Source organism: Ciconia boyciana, chromosome 2 (genome assembly GCF_034638445.1).
Source record: "Ciconia boyciana chromosome 2, ASM3463844v1, whole genome shotgun sequence".
Lineage (NCBI taxonomy): Eukaryota > Metazoa > Chordata > Aves > Ciconiiformes > Ciconiidae > Ciconia > Ciconia boyciana.
The window spans coordinates 147,854,355-147,871,969 of record NC_132935.1 but is presented as its reverse complement, the minus strand read 5'-3'; the positions used below and the strand labels follow the sequence as shown (position 1 = coordinate 147,871,969).

At 38.9% G+C, this 17,615-nt stretch overlaps 1 protein-coding gene across 11 annotated transcripts in view; it reads left to right on the top strand.

The window, feature by feature from the left end:
- The window catches only part of NEBL (nebulette), a 273,043-nt gene that overhangs the window by 193,858 nt on the left and 61,570 nt on the right, over positions 1-17,615 (top strand). For 9 of the 11 annotated variants that reach the window (XM_072854418.1, XM_072854417.1, XM_072854414.1 and 6 more), the window contains exons 6-9: positions 5,046-5,147; positions 6,740-6,841; positions 13,721-13,828; positions 15,394-15,498. The exons of the other annotated variants lie outside the window; for them this stretch is intronic. In XM_072854418.1, coding sequence (XP_072710519.1) covers positions 5,046-5,147; positions 6,740-6,841; positions 13,721-13,828; positions 15,394-15,498 — 417 coding nt within the window. The remainder of the gene's footprint in view (positions 1-5,045; positions 5,148-6,739; positions 6,842-13,720; positions 13,829-15,393; positions 15,499-17,615) is intronic. 11 annotated transcript variants of the gene reach the window in all.

Sequence of the window (17,615 nt, the reverse complement as noted above, 5' to 3'; positions counted from 1 at the left end):
GTAAAATCTCCTGAACAATGTGATCATATATAAGAAAAACATTTTTCTGTTCTTCGTGCTTAGACTGAAGAAAAGTGACTTTTTTAATGGTAGGGAATTTACTTGAAAAATAATTAAAATACTACATAATGCTTGAATGAATGTATGTTTATCCAAACCAGAGTACTTTTCTCTATAAATTGTGTTTGTGTTTTGTGAAGTTAATGTTGATGATGTGACTTTGGCACACAAAGGCATTTGGAGAAAAGTGAAGTAGGTACCATCAGCCTACTTTATGCCTGTCATTTACCTGATGTCATTTAGCTCATCTAGAAGTTTCCAAACTTCGGTGGTGGCCCTTAGAAAACCGTCAGGTCACAAAATAGTGGTTTGCCTTATGTGTAGCTGAGGATCAAATGGATGGAAGAACGTAACTGAACAGTGAAGTGACATGACAATTAAGTTTCTAAAGCAAATAAAACACTTGCTACGTTGTGCCTGGGTAGGAGTTGCACATAGCATTTCATGAAGGTACTCAAAGCTGTGGATCACAGTTTTGTCTGTTCCATGACCTGGTCCATCACTGGGCCTTATGAATAGCAAAACTGTTAAGTATCTGTACAGCAATTTATATGTTCTGCTTGGTTAAAATTATTGATTCTCCTCACAGCATTACATTGTATGAAATAAGGAAGTGGTGTTCTGATTTTACAAATAAGAAAACTGCAATATACTCATCTGTGGACATTTAAAAGGCAGTTTGCAGATCTGAGGTTGGAGCCCTGCTATCTTTTCTCTTATGCTTATGTATGAAACAGTGCTGCTTGTAAAATGTTAGTTGACAGTTGGGCAAACTTTTGATGTATATGTATTCTCTTTGCAGTCCATATGATGTCAGTAGTGGTAATTTATAATGTTTCACTGACCATCTACATTTGAATATTTAAGAAGTCTATATTGTCTTAGGAGTAAGCTTTTTTTCATGTTCAGGATATCGTGCAGTCACAATCCACAGAAAAAAAATTTACATTCTTTCTGATAAGACCAAATCAGCAGATCTAAACCTTGATGTGCTTAAACACCATCAATAGCATACCAAAATGTCGATGTTTGTTTTGATGCAGATCATGTTAAAGTCAAGCTTCTCCTGGCTCTCTGTTCAGCATCTGCATTAGAAAAATCACCTTTCACTGACTAACTTTCTGCTGACAGTGGTTGTCAACAGCGGGTCCCCCTGGACCACTTCCAACTGGTGCTGAAAATGATGTGTTTACTCCTGATGTAATTGGGACCAATCAATTTTCAAGCCCATTACTGGAAAGGATGACTGCATCAATCTGTAATGGGCCAGAAATGTGTTTGTCTCTTCTACACGAGCCGGGAAACAGTTTTCAACACCATTTGAGTGGGGATCAGAAAAGCTGTTGCCAATGATGATTGTCACCAGCTAGTCATTTTCTTAGTGTTGATGGACCCCAAAGTGCAGATGACAGAAAAGGGGGCAGAGACACAGCTGACAGGCCATTAATTAGCGGACTTGCAGCTCTTAGAAAATACTAAGCAGGGATGAACAGTAAGAGACAAATTCTCTTGCAGATAGGTGTGCCCAGCTCCTTGCTGACTTCTGTTGTGCATCTCAAGAGGGCAAAATGTGTTCATAGCTGCTTGTGCATATTTTAATCATTTATAGCTTGGAATAGTTTTGGAATTGGAAGAGGGAAGAGGACAGAAGACTGCAGGAGAGGTCTGAGTCCTTTAAGCCTAGGTGTGCTTGGGTCACCATGTAGCAGAAGTTTCCGTTTGTTGATTGACAACCTGAGATGTTTTGCAGCCTTGTTAGAAATCTGTTTACTTTGCAGCATTGTAGTGCATTCCAATGCACTGGCACCATCATGAAAGGTGAAGCATCTTCAGGACCCTCAGCTAGAGTAAATAGACCGGCATGTTTATCCTCAGTGGACCTTATGCCTTTTTATAAGAGCTGGAGGTTTGGCCTTATTACAATTAGTCTACTAATTATGAGCAAGCCCTGAATATTTTCCATGCTTTGCAAAAACTGCTAGCAATTCAGAGTATGTAATCACATTTGGGATTAAAGACGAGAAATGGCTTTTGTTCAGATTCTTGTTTTTTAAAAATATTCAGCAATGTAACCACTTTTTATTGTAATTTCAAGTTGGGGTAGAAGAACACTTTACATTTAGTTAGTATTTGTAACTTGCTATTTGCAACTTCAAAAATAGAGATGGTACATTTTTTTCCCCTTTTTGTCCCAGTTTCTTTCTCGCATTTCCCGCTGGTCTGCTGTAACTTTCCATTTAGGTCTTTCACTGCTGCTCTTACATTGTCAGTATCTCGGTTACTTTTTCCTATGCAAAGGCCAGTTTGTGCACATGTTTCATAGACCTGTGGTCCTCATAAAAAGGAGTAATTCTTGAGCCTTTGGTGATGTTTTTTGGTAGAGCCTGAGCAATCCTTTGAAGTGAAGATTAAGGGCATCATGCAACACCTGGAGGTTCCAGTCAGGGTTTGAGCCTCTTGGTAAGGGGCTGAACCAACTCAGGAGAAAAGGTGTCCTCTTCCCTGGGTGCTTCTGCTGTTTCCTTTCTTTTGTTGCTTGACCAGGCTTCATTTTCTCTTCTCCCCTCTTGTAGGCTTCTCCACTTTCCATCTTCTTGATGCCCATGGGTGCACACGCCAGGCTGGTTGCTTTGCCCTGTCTACATCTGTTCCCCTGCTTTCCTGGAATAGCTCTTGTTTTACTGTTCTAACATAGCACAAAAAAAAAAAAAACCCTCACTAGATGGAACAGAAAGCAGCTGTGTAATAGAGGCCAGCACACTGTCCCAGTGGGAAAGGGTCAGCATCCAGGGACTGAGGTTATTCAGGAAATGGGAAACATATTTTTTCTTTCTTTGGCCTACCTCTGACAAACTACTGTTCTGCTGCATAACATTTTTATTCTCACCGGAGTATGACAAGCTGCAGAATGGAGCAAATATATATTGCAGACATTTGTAAAATGCTAGATGACTTTCCCTCAGACATAAGTAATAGGTATACTGGTTTAGGTGCAGGAAGAATAATAATTCACTCAGGGAAAGCTATAGCAATTGGCCTTGCATCTAATATAATTGAAAATGGTGAAATATAAAGGACTGTCACTGTCTTATTCCCCCCGCTGCCCCCCCCCCCCCCGCCTTTCCCCCTGAAATTAACCACAATCCATTATTTCATGTACTATATGATCATGTCATTTGGGAGCAATAAGTGACCACATTTCCTCAACTTTATCACCACTATTCTTGATTCTCTGTTGTTAAATTCACTCCATTCCTAATTTCTATTTTGAGCACATATGCTGGCCTTTAATTTGCAATTTACATGGATGATAGGGTGCTATTCAGAAACCTGTTTCTGCTGCCTTTGTGGTTTTCACCTCACCTCATGTGGTCATTAGGATGAACAGCATATAATTAACTAAATTCATGTAAAGCCCTGAATTGCAAATGCTTGTCTGTACATCTAGTTTCTTAAAAAAATAGGGAAATCTAAACCTAACCAAAACAAAACTTCCAGTGGTTTTAACAAGCTGTAAGAAACAGTTTCTATTTTCCTGATACGTGAGACTTTGAGCTGTATTCATCCAACCTATTTATTTATTTATTTATTTTATCAGTGATTACACTTGTGTGTCACTCATAGGTTAAAAATTATAAGATCTATTCATGGGCAAGCGGCCAACAGTGAAGCCTATTTAGCTTGTCTACTTAGCTGAAGCCATATGGACACAAAATTACTTTCCTGTTGCCTGTAAAATATTTGCCAAAAAGTAAGATTTTTTTCTTTTCTTTTTACAATAACATTTGTACAAATTATATTTGTTGCTGGGTGCTGCAGTTTATGAGTTCGTTGCCTTGTACCCAGAGTAAAACTTTACATTGGAAATAGGAGCTAGATGTGGAGGTTATAAGTGAAGCTTCAAGCTGAGGACTTTCTTGATGGTGAAATACAATCTTGAGAGGCTGATTAACTTTGTTAAACAACAGAATAAAATCTAAAAGACTGTCCAGTAACGCAGGAATTATTCTGATACTTTCTATTTGCTGGAGACTTTATTTTATGTTTTCTAACTTTTGCCTGAAACTTCAATTTCTCAGACACTCTTGAATGCCACGGACGATTTTCTTAATCATTCAGAATAATTCAGTAAGACAGCTCTTGGAAATTGGCTTAGATTGGCACATGTGCTACAGCAAGGGAGGGAAAAAAGTCTACAGACCCTGGGGAGGGAGAAGAAGGATAACTTGTGGTCTCGGAGCTCTAACGTCCCTGAGGTCTATGCTGTTTCTGTGATTGCTTTGCTAAAGGGAGAGTGTTTGGACTCTCCTACCTGTGGTTTAGCCTTCTGGCCAAAGTTTTCTGAGCCCATTCATTATAGTAGTGGCTTTTGCACAAGCAGAAAGATTCAGTCTTGTACTCCACATGCTGGAACACTCAGCCTTCTTGTTCCCATGATTGTGTAAAGGAGCAGATAAGTGGAGTTGCGGGGAGTGGGGGATGCTGGGTGGAGTTGTGTCATTGAATTACATACCAGCTACATGGCTGCCTGTTACTGAGAAAGATGTTCACCGTGGTAGAATTACAGTTTCTGTTCAGTGTAGCTGCAATCTGCTAGGCTGCGGTGCTCAGTATCATAGGGGGGATAGTTTATATGAAAAAGGGTACAGCATAGAAAAAATGCTGTAGTCTTAGAAGTCCTCTGAAATTTAATGATAAAACCTAATATTTGGGTCTTTGCAGGGCTTTCATTTTCTTCTACGCTTCTAAGCAAAACCATTTTTCATTTTAATATTGTATTTTATGCTTCTGAATTTCTTCCTTATCCTGTTAACCTGTGTGTGGGTCTTACTAAATAATCCCTGTCAAGCAGGACTGTGTTGGAATAAATTAGGCAGAGTTCTATTGAATTTGATGGCTGAGTTGATAGGTCATTCAAAGATTATTTATAAACCTAAAACGTTTTTGTTTGTCTGTTTTAAAAAAACCTGTTTTTTGTTTGACAGGTATCCTATAAGAAGGATGTGCAAGATACTCATAGATACACTGAAGTGCTGAACAGGCCAGACATAAAGATAGCAACTGAGATAACAAAGATAATAAGTGATGTATGCTCTCCTGTTACTCTATTTGTATTTTTTAGACATGTTATTTAATTTATTCCAATTTCAGTCAGATTGTTTAGAGTGCTGCTGAAATTCTCAAATGTCATGAGCAGAAAACTGCAACCCCAAATCTGATATGGAGGTTTGATTAAAAAACCCCAAAACCCAACAAAAAAACCCTCTTGCCTGGTTATGTTACAAAGTTATGGGTTTCCTCTATTTTGATGCTGACAGTATGACTTTCAATTATTGGTCATTGATCTAAAGACAATGTTAAGCTTACTAAAGTTGGTTTTGTTTCAGCTTTATTTGTGATAACCATTCTCAAAATAAGTCATATGCTCGTATGCTATACTGCACTTCAGAAGACATACCAAGCCTTTTTTCACCTCAGTACAAGAGAAGCTCGCATCCCAGGACTCCCCTTCCTCCTCCCATCTTGGCCAGCAGTGACAGGGAAATGCAATTCCCCTCTGTCCTTCTGAGAGCTGTGCAAACACGGCACCTCTTTCATGGGGGCTCTCCTCCCCGAACTCCCCTCTCAAATTCTTTTCCCTCCCACTGTGACATCTGCTAATGGGTAGGTCAAGGAGCAGTTTGCGAAGCAGCGATGTGTGATGCAGTTTAATATTTTATTGTAGACAACTCTCTCTCTATATATATATATTAAAAGCCCTGAGCCAAGATTTTAAGTAGCTGCTATTAGTTTCACATGGACTGACTAGGCACCTATGGAGAGACAGTTTTAAGAGACCTGAGATTCACCTTTTGAATATTCAGGATTTTCTGAAAACCACAAACTTCTAATAAGTCTTACGTTCAACACCCAAATTTACTTATTGCCGTTCAAGCCCCCTTTGAGTTAGAGTGGCTTTGGGACTTCTATTTCTCTCAGTCTGTTGTTATGATGTGTCCTTGCTGATTCACAGTGCCTGAGTAATGCAAGAAGGCTATTTTAGGCAATGGGTAATTTAGTTTGTGATATCGCAAAGCACCTATTGTTGATTCATCTGTGCTGTTTTCTAATGCATTGTGGAAAAAAATTGCAGCAATTTGCATGGGAGGCAGTTCAGCTGGAAAGATCACGTAACACCAGCCCTGTGGGACTAATTCCGCTCTGTTACACCAATGCAACCTCACTGACATCCAGCAAGACTGCAGTGGTAAAACTGAGAGTGGAATTTGACCTTACTTTTCAAACAAGCTGCCCCTCAGCCTAGTTTTGTTTCAAGACTAGTTTCAGCTGCTACAAATAATCTTGTGTAAACTGCAGACCCTGTCGTGAGAAATGCTGAGCCACTGTAACTTATTCTGCCTTGATTGGGAGAACAATGTTTCTCAGGCTTTAAGCTATGTATTTGGTTAAAGCTGAATTTTGTGAATGCTGTGCATTGTGTTTTACAATAAATAAATATTACTTTGTTAAGGAGCTGAAGCCTGAGAAGGGCTTTTTTTGGACCTGATTAGAACAGCTCTGAAAGTAGTGTCAATGCAGATCACTAAATGAGACTTTTTCTACTAGCTTTAATGCTTACATTTCTCTTGATAAAACAAAAGCAAACAATTTAATAGTGATTCATATTCATTTTTTTAAGGCTAAGTACAAGAAAGGAAGGGGAGAGATGAATAAGGAGCCTGCTGTACTTGGAAGACCAGATTTTGAACATGCTAAAGGAGTTTCAAAACTGTTAAGCCAAGTAAGATTCTCTGTCATTTTACAATGACTTCATTCAGGTATCTCATTCCTAGTAATGCAAGAAAATATTTAGATTTTTAGATGATTATCTCTAATTGCATGAAGATTATGTTCTCAAACTTTTTTCATACAGTATTGCAATGACTGGTAAATTTAAGATTCTTAGGAAACAGAATATACATTTTTATGCAAAAATACAATGAACTTTGACTGTTACAACTTGTCTTTTGTGGAGATGGTGTATATTTATACAGATTATCTAGGATTTCTAAACTATTAACTGTATGTAATTTAAAGGCAAATTTTGCTACTCATTCAGTTTGAGTGGAACCTTACCCTGTGATTAATCCCACTGAAGTAACTGGGGTCTTTTGTGTAACTGCTTGCTAATGTGAGTAATGGTATCTGAATTTGTCCTGACATATAAACCACCCGCCTTCCCTCCCCCTGAAACTGAACCTTTTATGTGCTACTTTCTGTTATATATTAACATTTAAAAAAAAAAAAAAAGAAAAGAAAAATGGAGGGATTACTTTAGTCCATAACTAAAAATAAAGCTGAAAACACAAATATTCCCTTTTCCTCTTATGAGTCTTCTACTCATAAGATGAGTCTTCTACTCATAAGATATACTTATAAGACTACTGCAGATCAGCCTGACATCGTGAGAAGGGATTTTTGACTGCTGACCTGTTTTTTTTTCTTTTTTTTTTTCTTTTTTCTGGAGTAGTTCTTTAACAGTGCCTTGCATAATCCTCGCTAGTAATCCTGTCAGGCTACACTTAGAGCTTTTGTAAACCCAGGAACAAATTCTGCCCTCCTGTAGGAGGAGGATAACGCCCTTTGATTGGAGAAGGCCGTGTCAGTCTTCCCAGAACTAGGAAAAAAACCCATAGTGTATACACTAGAACAGTCTGAAAATCAGTGTTGTGTAACAAATACTTGTGATTTGGCTAGATAGTAAACATCTTCCCTAGAACTAGGATAAAATGAGAATAATGTGTCATAGAGAACAAGCCGCAAAACAGTGCAGTGTCTGCTTGCAAGAGGTTGAGCTCCTTTTGCTGTCACCAAATGTCCTTAGATATCTGCTACGTGATTTCCTGTTTCACGCTGGACCATCGTTAGCTTTGAAGCATTAATATTGCACAAACAGAAAAAGAAGAAAAGATATGGTTTTTTATTGCTTTGTTAACGATGTGTTCAGAATCAAAATTAGTTTGTGTTCTCCAAATGGATTTCTTTCTTCCATTTGTAATGGATCATGTGCTCGTTCCTCTGCTGATGGGCAAGTCTGCTAAGGGAGTCTTTTGTGTTTAGCATCGTGCAGGCTTGGAAGTCAACCTGTGCTTTCTAGGAAAAGCTAGTGCTATGCTGCTGTCACTTGTAGGAAAGGGAGCTGTCTGTCATTTAGCAAACATCTTTAGTGGTTTTTAAAAGGGTTCATATCTAAATTTACTGTGTGGTATCCTTTATTTCTACTCAGTGGCTGTCTACACACTCCCTTCCTTGCAGCCTGTTTCAGAATCTAGTGGGCTTACAGCTGCCTGTCATTGCAAATGGGACCAAAGCGGATCCCTTTCCAATAGCTCTCTCCATCTCAGTAAGCCTCGTACCCCTGAGGTTGTGGCCGACAATCACAACAATCAAAAAATACCAGCTGGATCATGGGGTCCTGCAGGCTGGTGCTGAGCCAGCTGCATCATAGGCTTCATCAATGCACTTTTTATCCCATTTTTATTAGATGTGCTTTACCTCTTGGACAATGCATGCTGCATCTGCAAAAGCTTTATAATAGTCTCTTCACTGCCAGGGACTGGGATGGCAGCAATTCCAGTTGAGATCCTTCTGCAGAAGAGAGCATTTGGTGTGCAGTTTTAACTTCCTTAGAGAGTCCAAATAGTGCAGAAGGTGTGGCAGGAAGAGAGTAGCAGTTGACAAAATGTAGCTTGCTTACAGTTTATTTGTAAAGAAGATTCTTACTAAACCTTGGTGGTTCAAACTCTGCAGCCACTGGGCCTGGATCTAGGTGTTGGGATCCTTCTTTCTCTTGTGCTCTCCTCAGTCTACGCTGTTGTGGCTGCTTGCAGTGTGTGTGATGGGCCATGTACTTTTAGAAAGGGAGGCAGTGCTTCAGCCTGACGCTCCTCTGCCACCGTCTGCATACAGCAGCATGGAGGCTGTAAATAGCAGGCTGCTTTCAGCAGTGGGGAGATGTAGTCAGCAATTCCCCACCTCCTCTGAAGGAAAGGCAGTGGCCATGAGTTGTCTAATGTTTTTATATATTATTGGAATCATCATAACACTTAGACACACTGATCATAAATCAAGAGCACAGAAAAATGAAGATGACCCCTGTGTCCAAAGAGCAGGGTGGTGGGGCAGGATGAGGAATGCACCTGTGCTGTAGGAGAGGAAGAGCCCTAAATATGAGTCAGTCATGTCAGTCCTCTTCATGCAAGGATCGTGAAGCAGGCTTGTAACAATTACAAGATTTAAAAAATAGTAAAGCTAATGATCTCTTTATTGTCTCCAGACTTTCTGGCTTTTAGGTTTTCCATTTGTTTCTCAGCAAATGGGAGCATGATAAACTTTTTGTGCTGAAAGTTGATAATCTCCCTTAATAGCATGAATCTATAAGTTGCGACATGCAGAGAAATATTAGTTATTTGACCCTCACAGCAAATTTGCAAAGTTGACAATTCTGATGGATGTAATGGGAAGAGAAGATGATAACATGTTTTAATGTGGTGCATATGGGTAGGTAATTTAGGGAGTATAGAGAACAGGAGCAAGAAGAGGTCAGGCGGTGTGGGTGTAACGAAGGGAGAAAGCAATCAAGGCAAGCAGGAAGGCAAACAAAGTGAAGAAAATAGTGTTAATGTTTGACTGGTACTCAAGGCTCTACAAAATCAGTGTACCCCCCGCCCACTTTTTTTTTTTTTTTCTTTTTTTTTTTTTAAATTTAACAAAGCTTTTGACAACAGCAGCAGCAAAAATAATAGCTCCCAGGACTAGTATATTTACCCACAGCACACGGTAACCCCTTTCTGTTGATTTTAAATGAAATTTAAAACAGAAACTGTTAGCCCTTGTGAAAACATGAAGCTCGTCAATTTGCTGAATGTACATTGTATAATTTAGGTTATTTTTTGTACCTTTTATAAAAACAAGCTCTTGTTTATGTCTTCTTTATGTCTTTTAATGCATTTTATTAGCTTTTTCAAAGAGCTGCTGATATGAAGTATTGCCCTTATGATGTTCAATAATTGGTTTTATGATGAATAATTTTGGATATTCACATTTTATACTGGATCTGGTGCTTATTGTGTCAGGGATAAAATTGTTAGAGATAGAATGTTTTTCAAAATGTTCCTTCTCTGAGATTATCAGTAACAACACAAAGAGCCTAGGAGTTTCTCAGTCTTTCTTTGCTTTAAACTCTGCTAGTGCTTTTAGCAACCAATATTTTAATTTAGCCCTTTGTTTATGTGACATTTTCTTCAACGTCTATGTGCTCTGACAGGTTTTTCATTTTTTCTAACATGTTTTCATATGGTCATGAGGAAATGCTTTAGCTGCAAGTGTCTGCTTCATCCTGGGATCCCAGTGGTTGAATGATTCAATTTTTGTAGTTTCTTTGTAAATCTGAACAGTGGGTGATGTCATCCACTTCTGAAACTGAACACTCCCTGTGTGAACAGCTTTGAACTACAGATTTGATTTAGGAATGCTGCTGCAAAGCTTCAAAAGACACTGCTCTGTCCAGCTGCAATTCTGACTTTTATAGGTCTTGTGCAAGGCCGATGAGAAGTTTGTTTATCCAGGCCTTATTTAATTCCAGTTTGGTTTTTTACGGATGATGTTGTGTTAAAAGCCTGCAAAGTCTGCTCTTTCTTCAGCAACAATCAGAGAGCAGCCACATGCATCTCTTTTGAATTAACCCCCATTACATACTCTCTAAAAAAATAAACAAACTTAAAACTTTAATTAAGATGGTAAATAAGTAGCCGTCATTTTAAACCCTCATGAAAGTAAAGCTTTTGGTTAACGATGAAATTTGTAGATAAGCTTCCACTAACAACTGTCATTTCTACTCCCACTTTTTGTTTGCTCTTGCACCATGTTATAACGTTGCTAAGACCTCCCCCCTTCAGATGTTTTAGAAAACACTGATGAAGTATTTTTCTTCCTTGTTTTTAATCAGAACCCTTTCTCTCAGGCTTATTTTTCCCCTTTAAACTGCATTCACAACTTTCTGCTGTTCAAAAGGAGGATAAATACCGTGTGTGCTACTTCACAGTGACTCATCCATGGGCTTGCTCTTCTCTCTTCTCCCCTCTCCTACCCCACGCTTTCTTTCAAAAGGGAGAAGGAAACGGGAAAATACCGATAAAAGAGAAAATGAACGCGTGTGTAGCTTTCAATGAGATGAATCCCCTATGACAAGTCAGAGTTAAATTACTGCTGGAAGTGCTCTTGAGATACCGCCAGGGTCATCTAATATTATTGTGCGGCCTCCATGTTGCCCCAGAGCGACGTGTGCAGTGGTGTTGGGGAGGAGAGCGAAGGCAATAAGGAGAGCAGCCCGATGAGGCAGCAGGGCCTAGAAGTACCGAGACACCCCCACTGCAACGGGAACGTTTACAGTTGGATTGGTGGGCGGTCTCCTTAAATTTGGGACCCTCCTGCACATCAGCATCAGGACACACAGCCCCGTGAAGACTGGGTTCACTGGCTCCCCCGCTTTCCTTCAGTAGCAGTGATGTGATCTGAAGTGACACCAGTGAGGATTTATTGCTAGAATCTAGTTTGAAATGTATTGCTAAAAAAATCTTTTCAAAAAGGGCATGAAGCGGCTGCAGCTGGAAGATGGCAAGCCAGTTGTGAGGAGAGGTCCCTTTGGCACTGACGTTTTCACACTTAACAAGAATATCAAGGGCCATGCTGTGCATTCAGTCCGTGTGCACAGTTTGAGGCCATTTGTTGGCTGGGCAGAAGACGGCCTGCAGTAGTCGGATATTTAAACTCTTGTGCATGATGTTGTTTTGATGTGAGCTGGTACCCAAGGAGTAAAAGACAATTTTGCTCACCATGCTGACTTGATCCCTGGTTTCAGAGGCTTTTTGAATCGCATATGCCAGCACTGCCTGATTTTTATTAGAAGCCAAGTTTTGGATACACCTTTTAAAAGAGAAAAGCCCTCTGATTTATTCCTTCACTGCTCGTACAGAATGTGCATTTGCCTTTGACAAAGGCAGTGTCTTTGTATTCAGATATATGCTTTTGCACTTGATCCAAAGCCAAGGCAAATATCAAACAATATGAACCAGATGAATCTACCAGAAGGCAATAGATATTCTTTGCTAGAGTTAGTGTGAAAGATTATGAAGTTCATCATGTGTTCAGATAAAGTTTCTTTTTAAAAGTAACAATGTTTTAGAATTCTCTTCCTTTGAAAAATTAACATAAGTGCTGGAATCATAATGTAGTTCTTGAACATATAAGGTTAGTTTCTGTTTGGGTGGCTTAGCTTTGGTTTCTTGTTATCCTGATTAATGAAATATTGGGCATCGTGGCTAAACATAATGAGGTTGTATAAGCTAAACCATGTTGAGAATCTTTTGAGGCAAGGAAGAACTAAAAAGGGAAAAAGAAAATTCTTCCCACAACTAAAGCTGAGAAAAAAATAATTTTTGAAGGAGATTGTTTGAGGTGGTTTAACCACTTTATCAGACATTCATGTGGGAATAGAGAAAAAAGGAGTAAGGAAAAAGCCGCGTATTTATTTAATGCAGAGCGTGGTAAATTGTAATGGATGTTGCATAGGCTCAGATATCAGGTGTCAGACTAACATTCATGAAAGCAGCATAATTCAGGCTGAACTTTATTCTCCTCCATTATGCCCAGCTGTTGGAAAGAAGCAAGGCATGTGTGCAGAGTCTCCAGATGTTTGATGAGCATACACAACAAGGGGGGTAAAGGAGGGAGATTTACTATTTGTTCGATTTCTTATTTTCAGATTCTGAATTAAGTTCTTCAGCATGTTTTATGGAATTTTTGGAATTTATTTGCTTTTAATGCCATTGCCTCAACATTTATGTATTGCTCATTTCTTCTTATGTGTCTTGTCGTTCCCCCTTTTTCTTTTGAAGAAGAAGAAAAGAGAGTGAAAGTGATGGCAGACAGTCATTTAATTATGTTTTCTAACACTGTAATGAGGTGGGCATTGTCCCCAAGAAGGGACTGTACTACAGAAAGATTCCTTGGGGTCTTGTGGGAAATTTGTGGCAGAATTAAAAATAGACCTGGGGGCTCTGGTGACAGACTAGCACAGCGCGAGTGACACATGGACCTGGAGGTGGGAAGACATCCGAGTGGGAACTTTGATTCTGACTTCCCACTTTCAAGTGGTTGAAAAATTTACAAGTGATTTATTTTACAAGTTTTACAATTTATTCATCTTATAAATTTTTTTTGTTGTTAAAAACATGTTTTTGATATTAATTATGAATTGAATGATTCTCAGTGAGTACATTGTTATTGCTAGTCAAACAGTTCTGGTTTATTTGATTACTCAGGTGAGTCATATGGTTTTGTTTCTGTTTCCTTTTTATAAATCCTTCAGCACCAATAATTGCATATGACAATCTTAAAATTATTTTTTTAATTTTAGTAAAATTCAGATACATAAAAATTACTTTGAAACCAGCACAAGACAGTCACAGGTGTGGCTAAACTGAGCTTCTTTAAACATCTTCATTGTTTAAAGATTTATGGATCAGGCAATTGTCTTTAATAAGCTCCTTTGTAGTCTGAATTCTCTGTGCCTTCTTTAAGTACTACATGTTAATATTAGATATGTTTGTTCTGGTGGAAGGTGAAATACAAAGAGCAGTTCAGTAAGGAAATGAAGAGCCACCAGTACAATCCTCTTGACAGTGCTTCCTTCAAGCAAGCACAGATTGCATCCACCTTGGCAAGTGATGTAAGTGAATTTGCTTTGTATGTTACATGCATTTACATCCTGAAAAACCTAACATTTGTTCTCAAGCAGAATTTCTTTTTCCATCTTACGAATTACTCTGAGCAGCAGTGTCTGCTATATAGTGTGTCTGTATAGCAGGTACAGCATGTTACCCATTTCTTCCTCTGCTTCTGACAAAGCCCTTCTCCAAAGGCCTGCAGAGTTTTTCATAACCATTTTAGATGAGATTTGTCTCACTTAACTTTGTGTGTCAAAAGGTATGACTGCTTACTCTGAGCTAATCGCCTGGTATTCGGTCCCTTTGTATTAGGAAAAGAAATAAACAGGTCTAGAGGGCAATTCTTCTGACCTGTTGTAGATGCCTGTCTTTAGAGGAGCAAAGTACTGGCATCTCTCCAATGGTTGTAGAAGGAGGTTGCATGAACAGCTCAGATTTGGATGTCGTATCTTTTAGACTTCATTCTGCTGGTTCATCTTCTGAATGGTATTACAAAATACAGCAGTCACCAGATTCAGCAATGGGCGCCTGCTGCTGGAGCCAGGTTAGAGAAAACATCTATATCAAGTGATAATGCTGTTGGGATGATATATTTAACAGTGTGTCTAATGCTAAAAACGTGAGCTCTTCTTTGAGGCCATGATCCCAGATAGCCAAGAGGCAAGCCTTCATCTGTAGTCCGGTGTTTCCAAAGTGTGGGGCACCACTCAATGGGAACAGGAGAGGCCAGCTCTGGGAAGGGTCCAACAGAATATGTAATTGTTTCCAAAATCTAAATGTTTAGTAAAAAAATCATTGAAGTAATTATTATAATAAGAGATATGCAAATTGAGTATTGTTGATTTGAAGTCTGCCTAAATCAGTGAAGAAAATACATATGTGGAGGTGTCTAAAGCTATTAGTTTAAAAGATTTGTCATCCAAGATAGGTGGGGTGGCTCGTCTTCTTCCTGTAAAGATGGGCATCCAGCTATCTGAAGTATGGAAAAACCTACTATAGGCTGATAGGAAGTTATCTTCTACCACTTCATGAAGTGATTTTCTTTTGCCTTAGGTGACTATATTGCTTATCTTTGCTGAAAGCAATCTGTATTCAATAAAATATCCAGGAGCACTTCCCTTTAACTGTTTTATATACAACTTTTTTATTTGGACAGTTAGTGTAATTCCTGAATCAAGAGAAAAACAACAAGAATCAACAGTGTTTAAAATGAGTAAACTCAAAGTTTTGAGGAAGATACTCTTCATTTAAGTCTTGATTTAAGAAAAAAAAGAAATAATAATAAATCCTTTCTAGTCTGAAAAGTCATACAAAATGTGATTTTGTTGTAAGTGTCCTTTTTGAGGAAAAGTTTGAGTAGTTCCCAAATATTTGCTAAGTACAACGAATCCTTTATTGATTTTTTCCTTTTCCTCCAAATAATAGTAAATGACCACCATCTAGTGGCTGGTAGAGATTATTCAGGCAAGCACTTAATGCTTTCTGTTTCTGGATGGACACACTGTAATACGAAGCTCTGAATTATTTTGTTAATCTTTATTTTACATAACCTGAATTCTCTTTCCAGGTGAATTACAAGAAAGATTTGGAAAGCCTACACGATCCAGCCTCTGATCTACCAAACCTGCTATATTTAAACCATGCTTTGAATATCAGCAAAACGCATAGCGATGTAAGTTGCCTTTATAAGAAGTATCTGAAAAATATATGTAGTAAGGAAAGTAGTGTGTATAGTCACTGTAGAATATGTACATTTTTGGTATGTGCTTCATGGTCTCATACGTAGTAGACTGTAGGGTTGCAACCATGGTAGTTGGAGGAAGTAGTGAAGAAAAAAGGGCTTTTAGGGAGAGATATTTCAGTTATTAGAACAACTAATATACTGGGTAAGAACCACACAGACTTCTGGTACTTGAACATTTCTTATATGTCTGAAACCTTGTCTTTTTTTTTTCCTTTTTTGATCTAAGATCCTTCTTTCCTTGCAAATCTCATTTTGCCTAAGAACTTATTGCTTTCATCTGCAAGTCTTTGTACAGAAGTGACCATTATGGTAGTTTAATATTTGGACTTCTGCCATCAACAGCCTCTCGAGTGCTAGCTTCCCTTAGAGCTTCTGTGTCTAAGCCTTTTTTCCCTCATCAGTGTCTGAGGCTTCCTACATTAGGTCAGGTCATAGACGCATATTCCATTCTGCCATGTAACAAGACATGCCCCTTGATGGGGCTGGTGGTCTGACATAGGATAGTGATGAGGATTGAAATGGGGACGAAGAGGTAGGAAAGCCCTGGCTTCTGTGCAATCCTGAAGCTTCTCTCCCACTCCAAGAGCACCTACGCTACATGTGCAGTGCTTGTAGGCTGGTTAGCTGCATTTGTTGTCTTTACTCCAGAAACCACAGAAGGGCCGTGGAACTGCTGTGGAAAGGTGTGAGTGGGTGTTACTGGGAAGGAAGATTGCTCATGGTCGCCAGGAGGCGAGCGCTTCACACACAAAGGGTTAGCCCTAATGACTAGGAGCATACTGGGTCATCTTCTGAGTCAGTACCTGCTTATGGAAGCTTGTGTCTAAAATAATAAAAATAATCCAGGCTTCCTGTCTGTACTTGATTTTTGTGTTGCTCTTTGGTGAATTGAAGCTTGCTTTTTATCTATCTCATTTCCATATGTGAAGCTACCACTGACTATCCCCTTTTTTATGGGTAATAAATGAGTTGATAGCTTTAACTTCCAGCATTCTTCATGTGCATTTTGGCCTAATTCTAGTTTCCTTCAGCGTAAGGTAAGATTGGCACTCTTTTTGCTGATTAAATGAACACCCTCAGAACGAACTTCATCAATTCGTCATCTTATCTCGAATGAGATAGAAACCTGGACTTTCCCTTAAGGCAGCTCACTTCCTGCAACATTTATTTCTTTCTATTGCCCAGGAAGGGTTGATTCATATTGTCTATGTCCTCTTCTGAGGAATCCATGAATACTAAGTCTCTGATTTTTGTGTTGTCCAGATGCTGGTGGATATTTTTTTCTTGCTGTGAGCAGGAAAAAGAATGCTTTGGCAGTCCCTAAGGGCTCCACTAGCTATTTGTGTTCTACAGAAATGCCATTTTCAAAATCCTTATTAGATTTTTACCTCCCCATGTCATCTCTTTGATTTTAACATGGCTTATTCTCCTGCCTTTCTCCATGCTTTTCCAGTACCTTCTTTGTGTTCTCCTCCTTGTCTCTCCACATCTCCTACCAAATCTTTCTTGCAGTCTGCTTCCACTGTATGAAACATTCTTCCTGACTGCGCCGTTAAATGATTTCCAAAGACTGATTGCATGGTGGTTTATTTTTTTTCCCTCTGAAACACAGAGCTTCTTGCTAATTGCCCAATTTTGCTGTTTCCCTGGAGTATACATTTCTTCCTTGAACTTTATGCTTCTCTTCATCTTTTGCATAACATAGCTACACCTGCCCTGGTGTGATACATTGTAACCTGTATGGTTAATTAAACTCATAAACTAATATGGTTGATTGAACTGGTTTACTGATTGACGTAGAGCGTAGAAGTGTGTGTGACTTTATGAAACACATATACTATAATACCAATGCAAAACTATTATACAAGTCAGCTTCCATGGGAATAAATTCCAGCAGTTAAGAGAAAAGCTCGATGGGCATGTTTGGACACAAACAGACTGATTCTGACAGGTCAAACCCATCTGATTTTCTTTATTTTGATGAGGAAGAGAGTTCACAAGAGTTCACTTTTCTCTCATATGGTATACATGTAATTCTTTTTGGC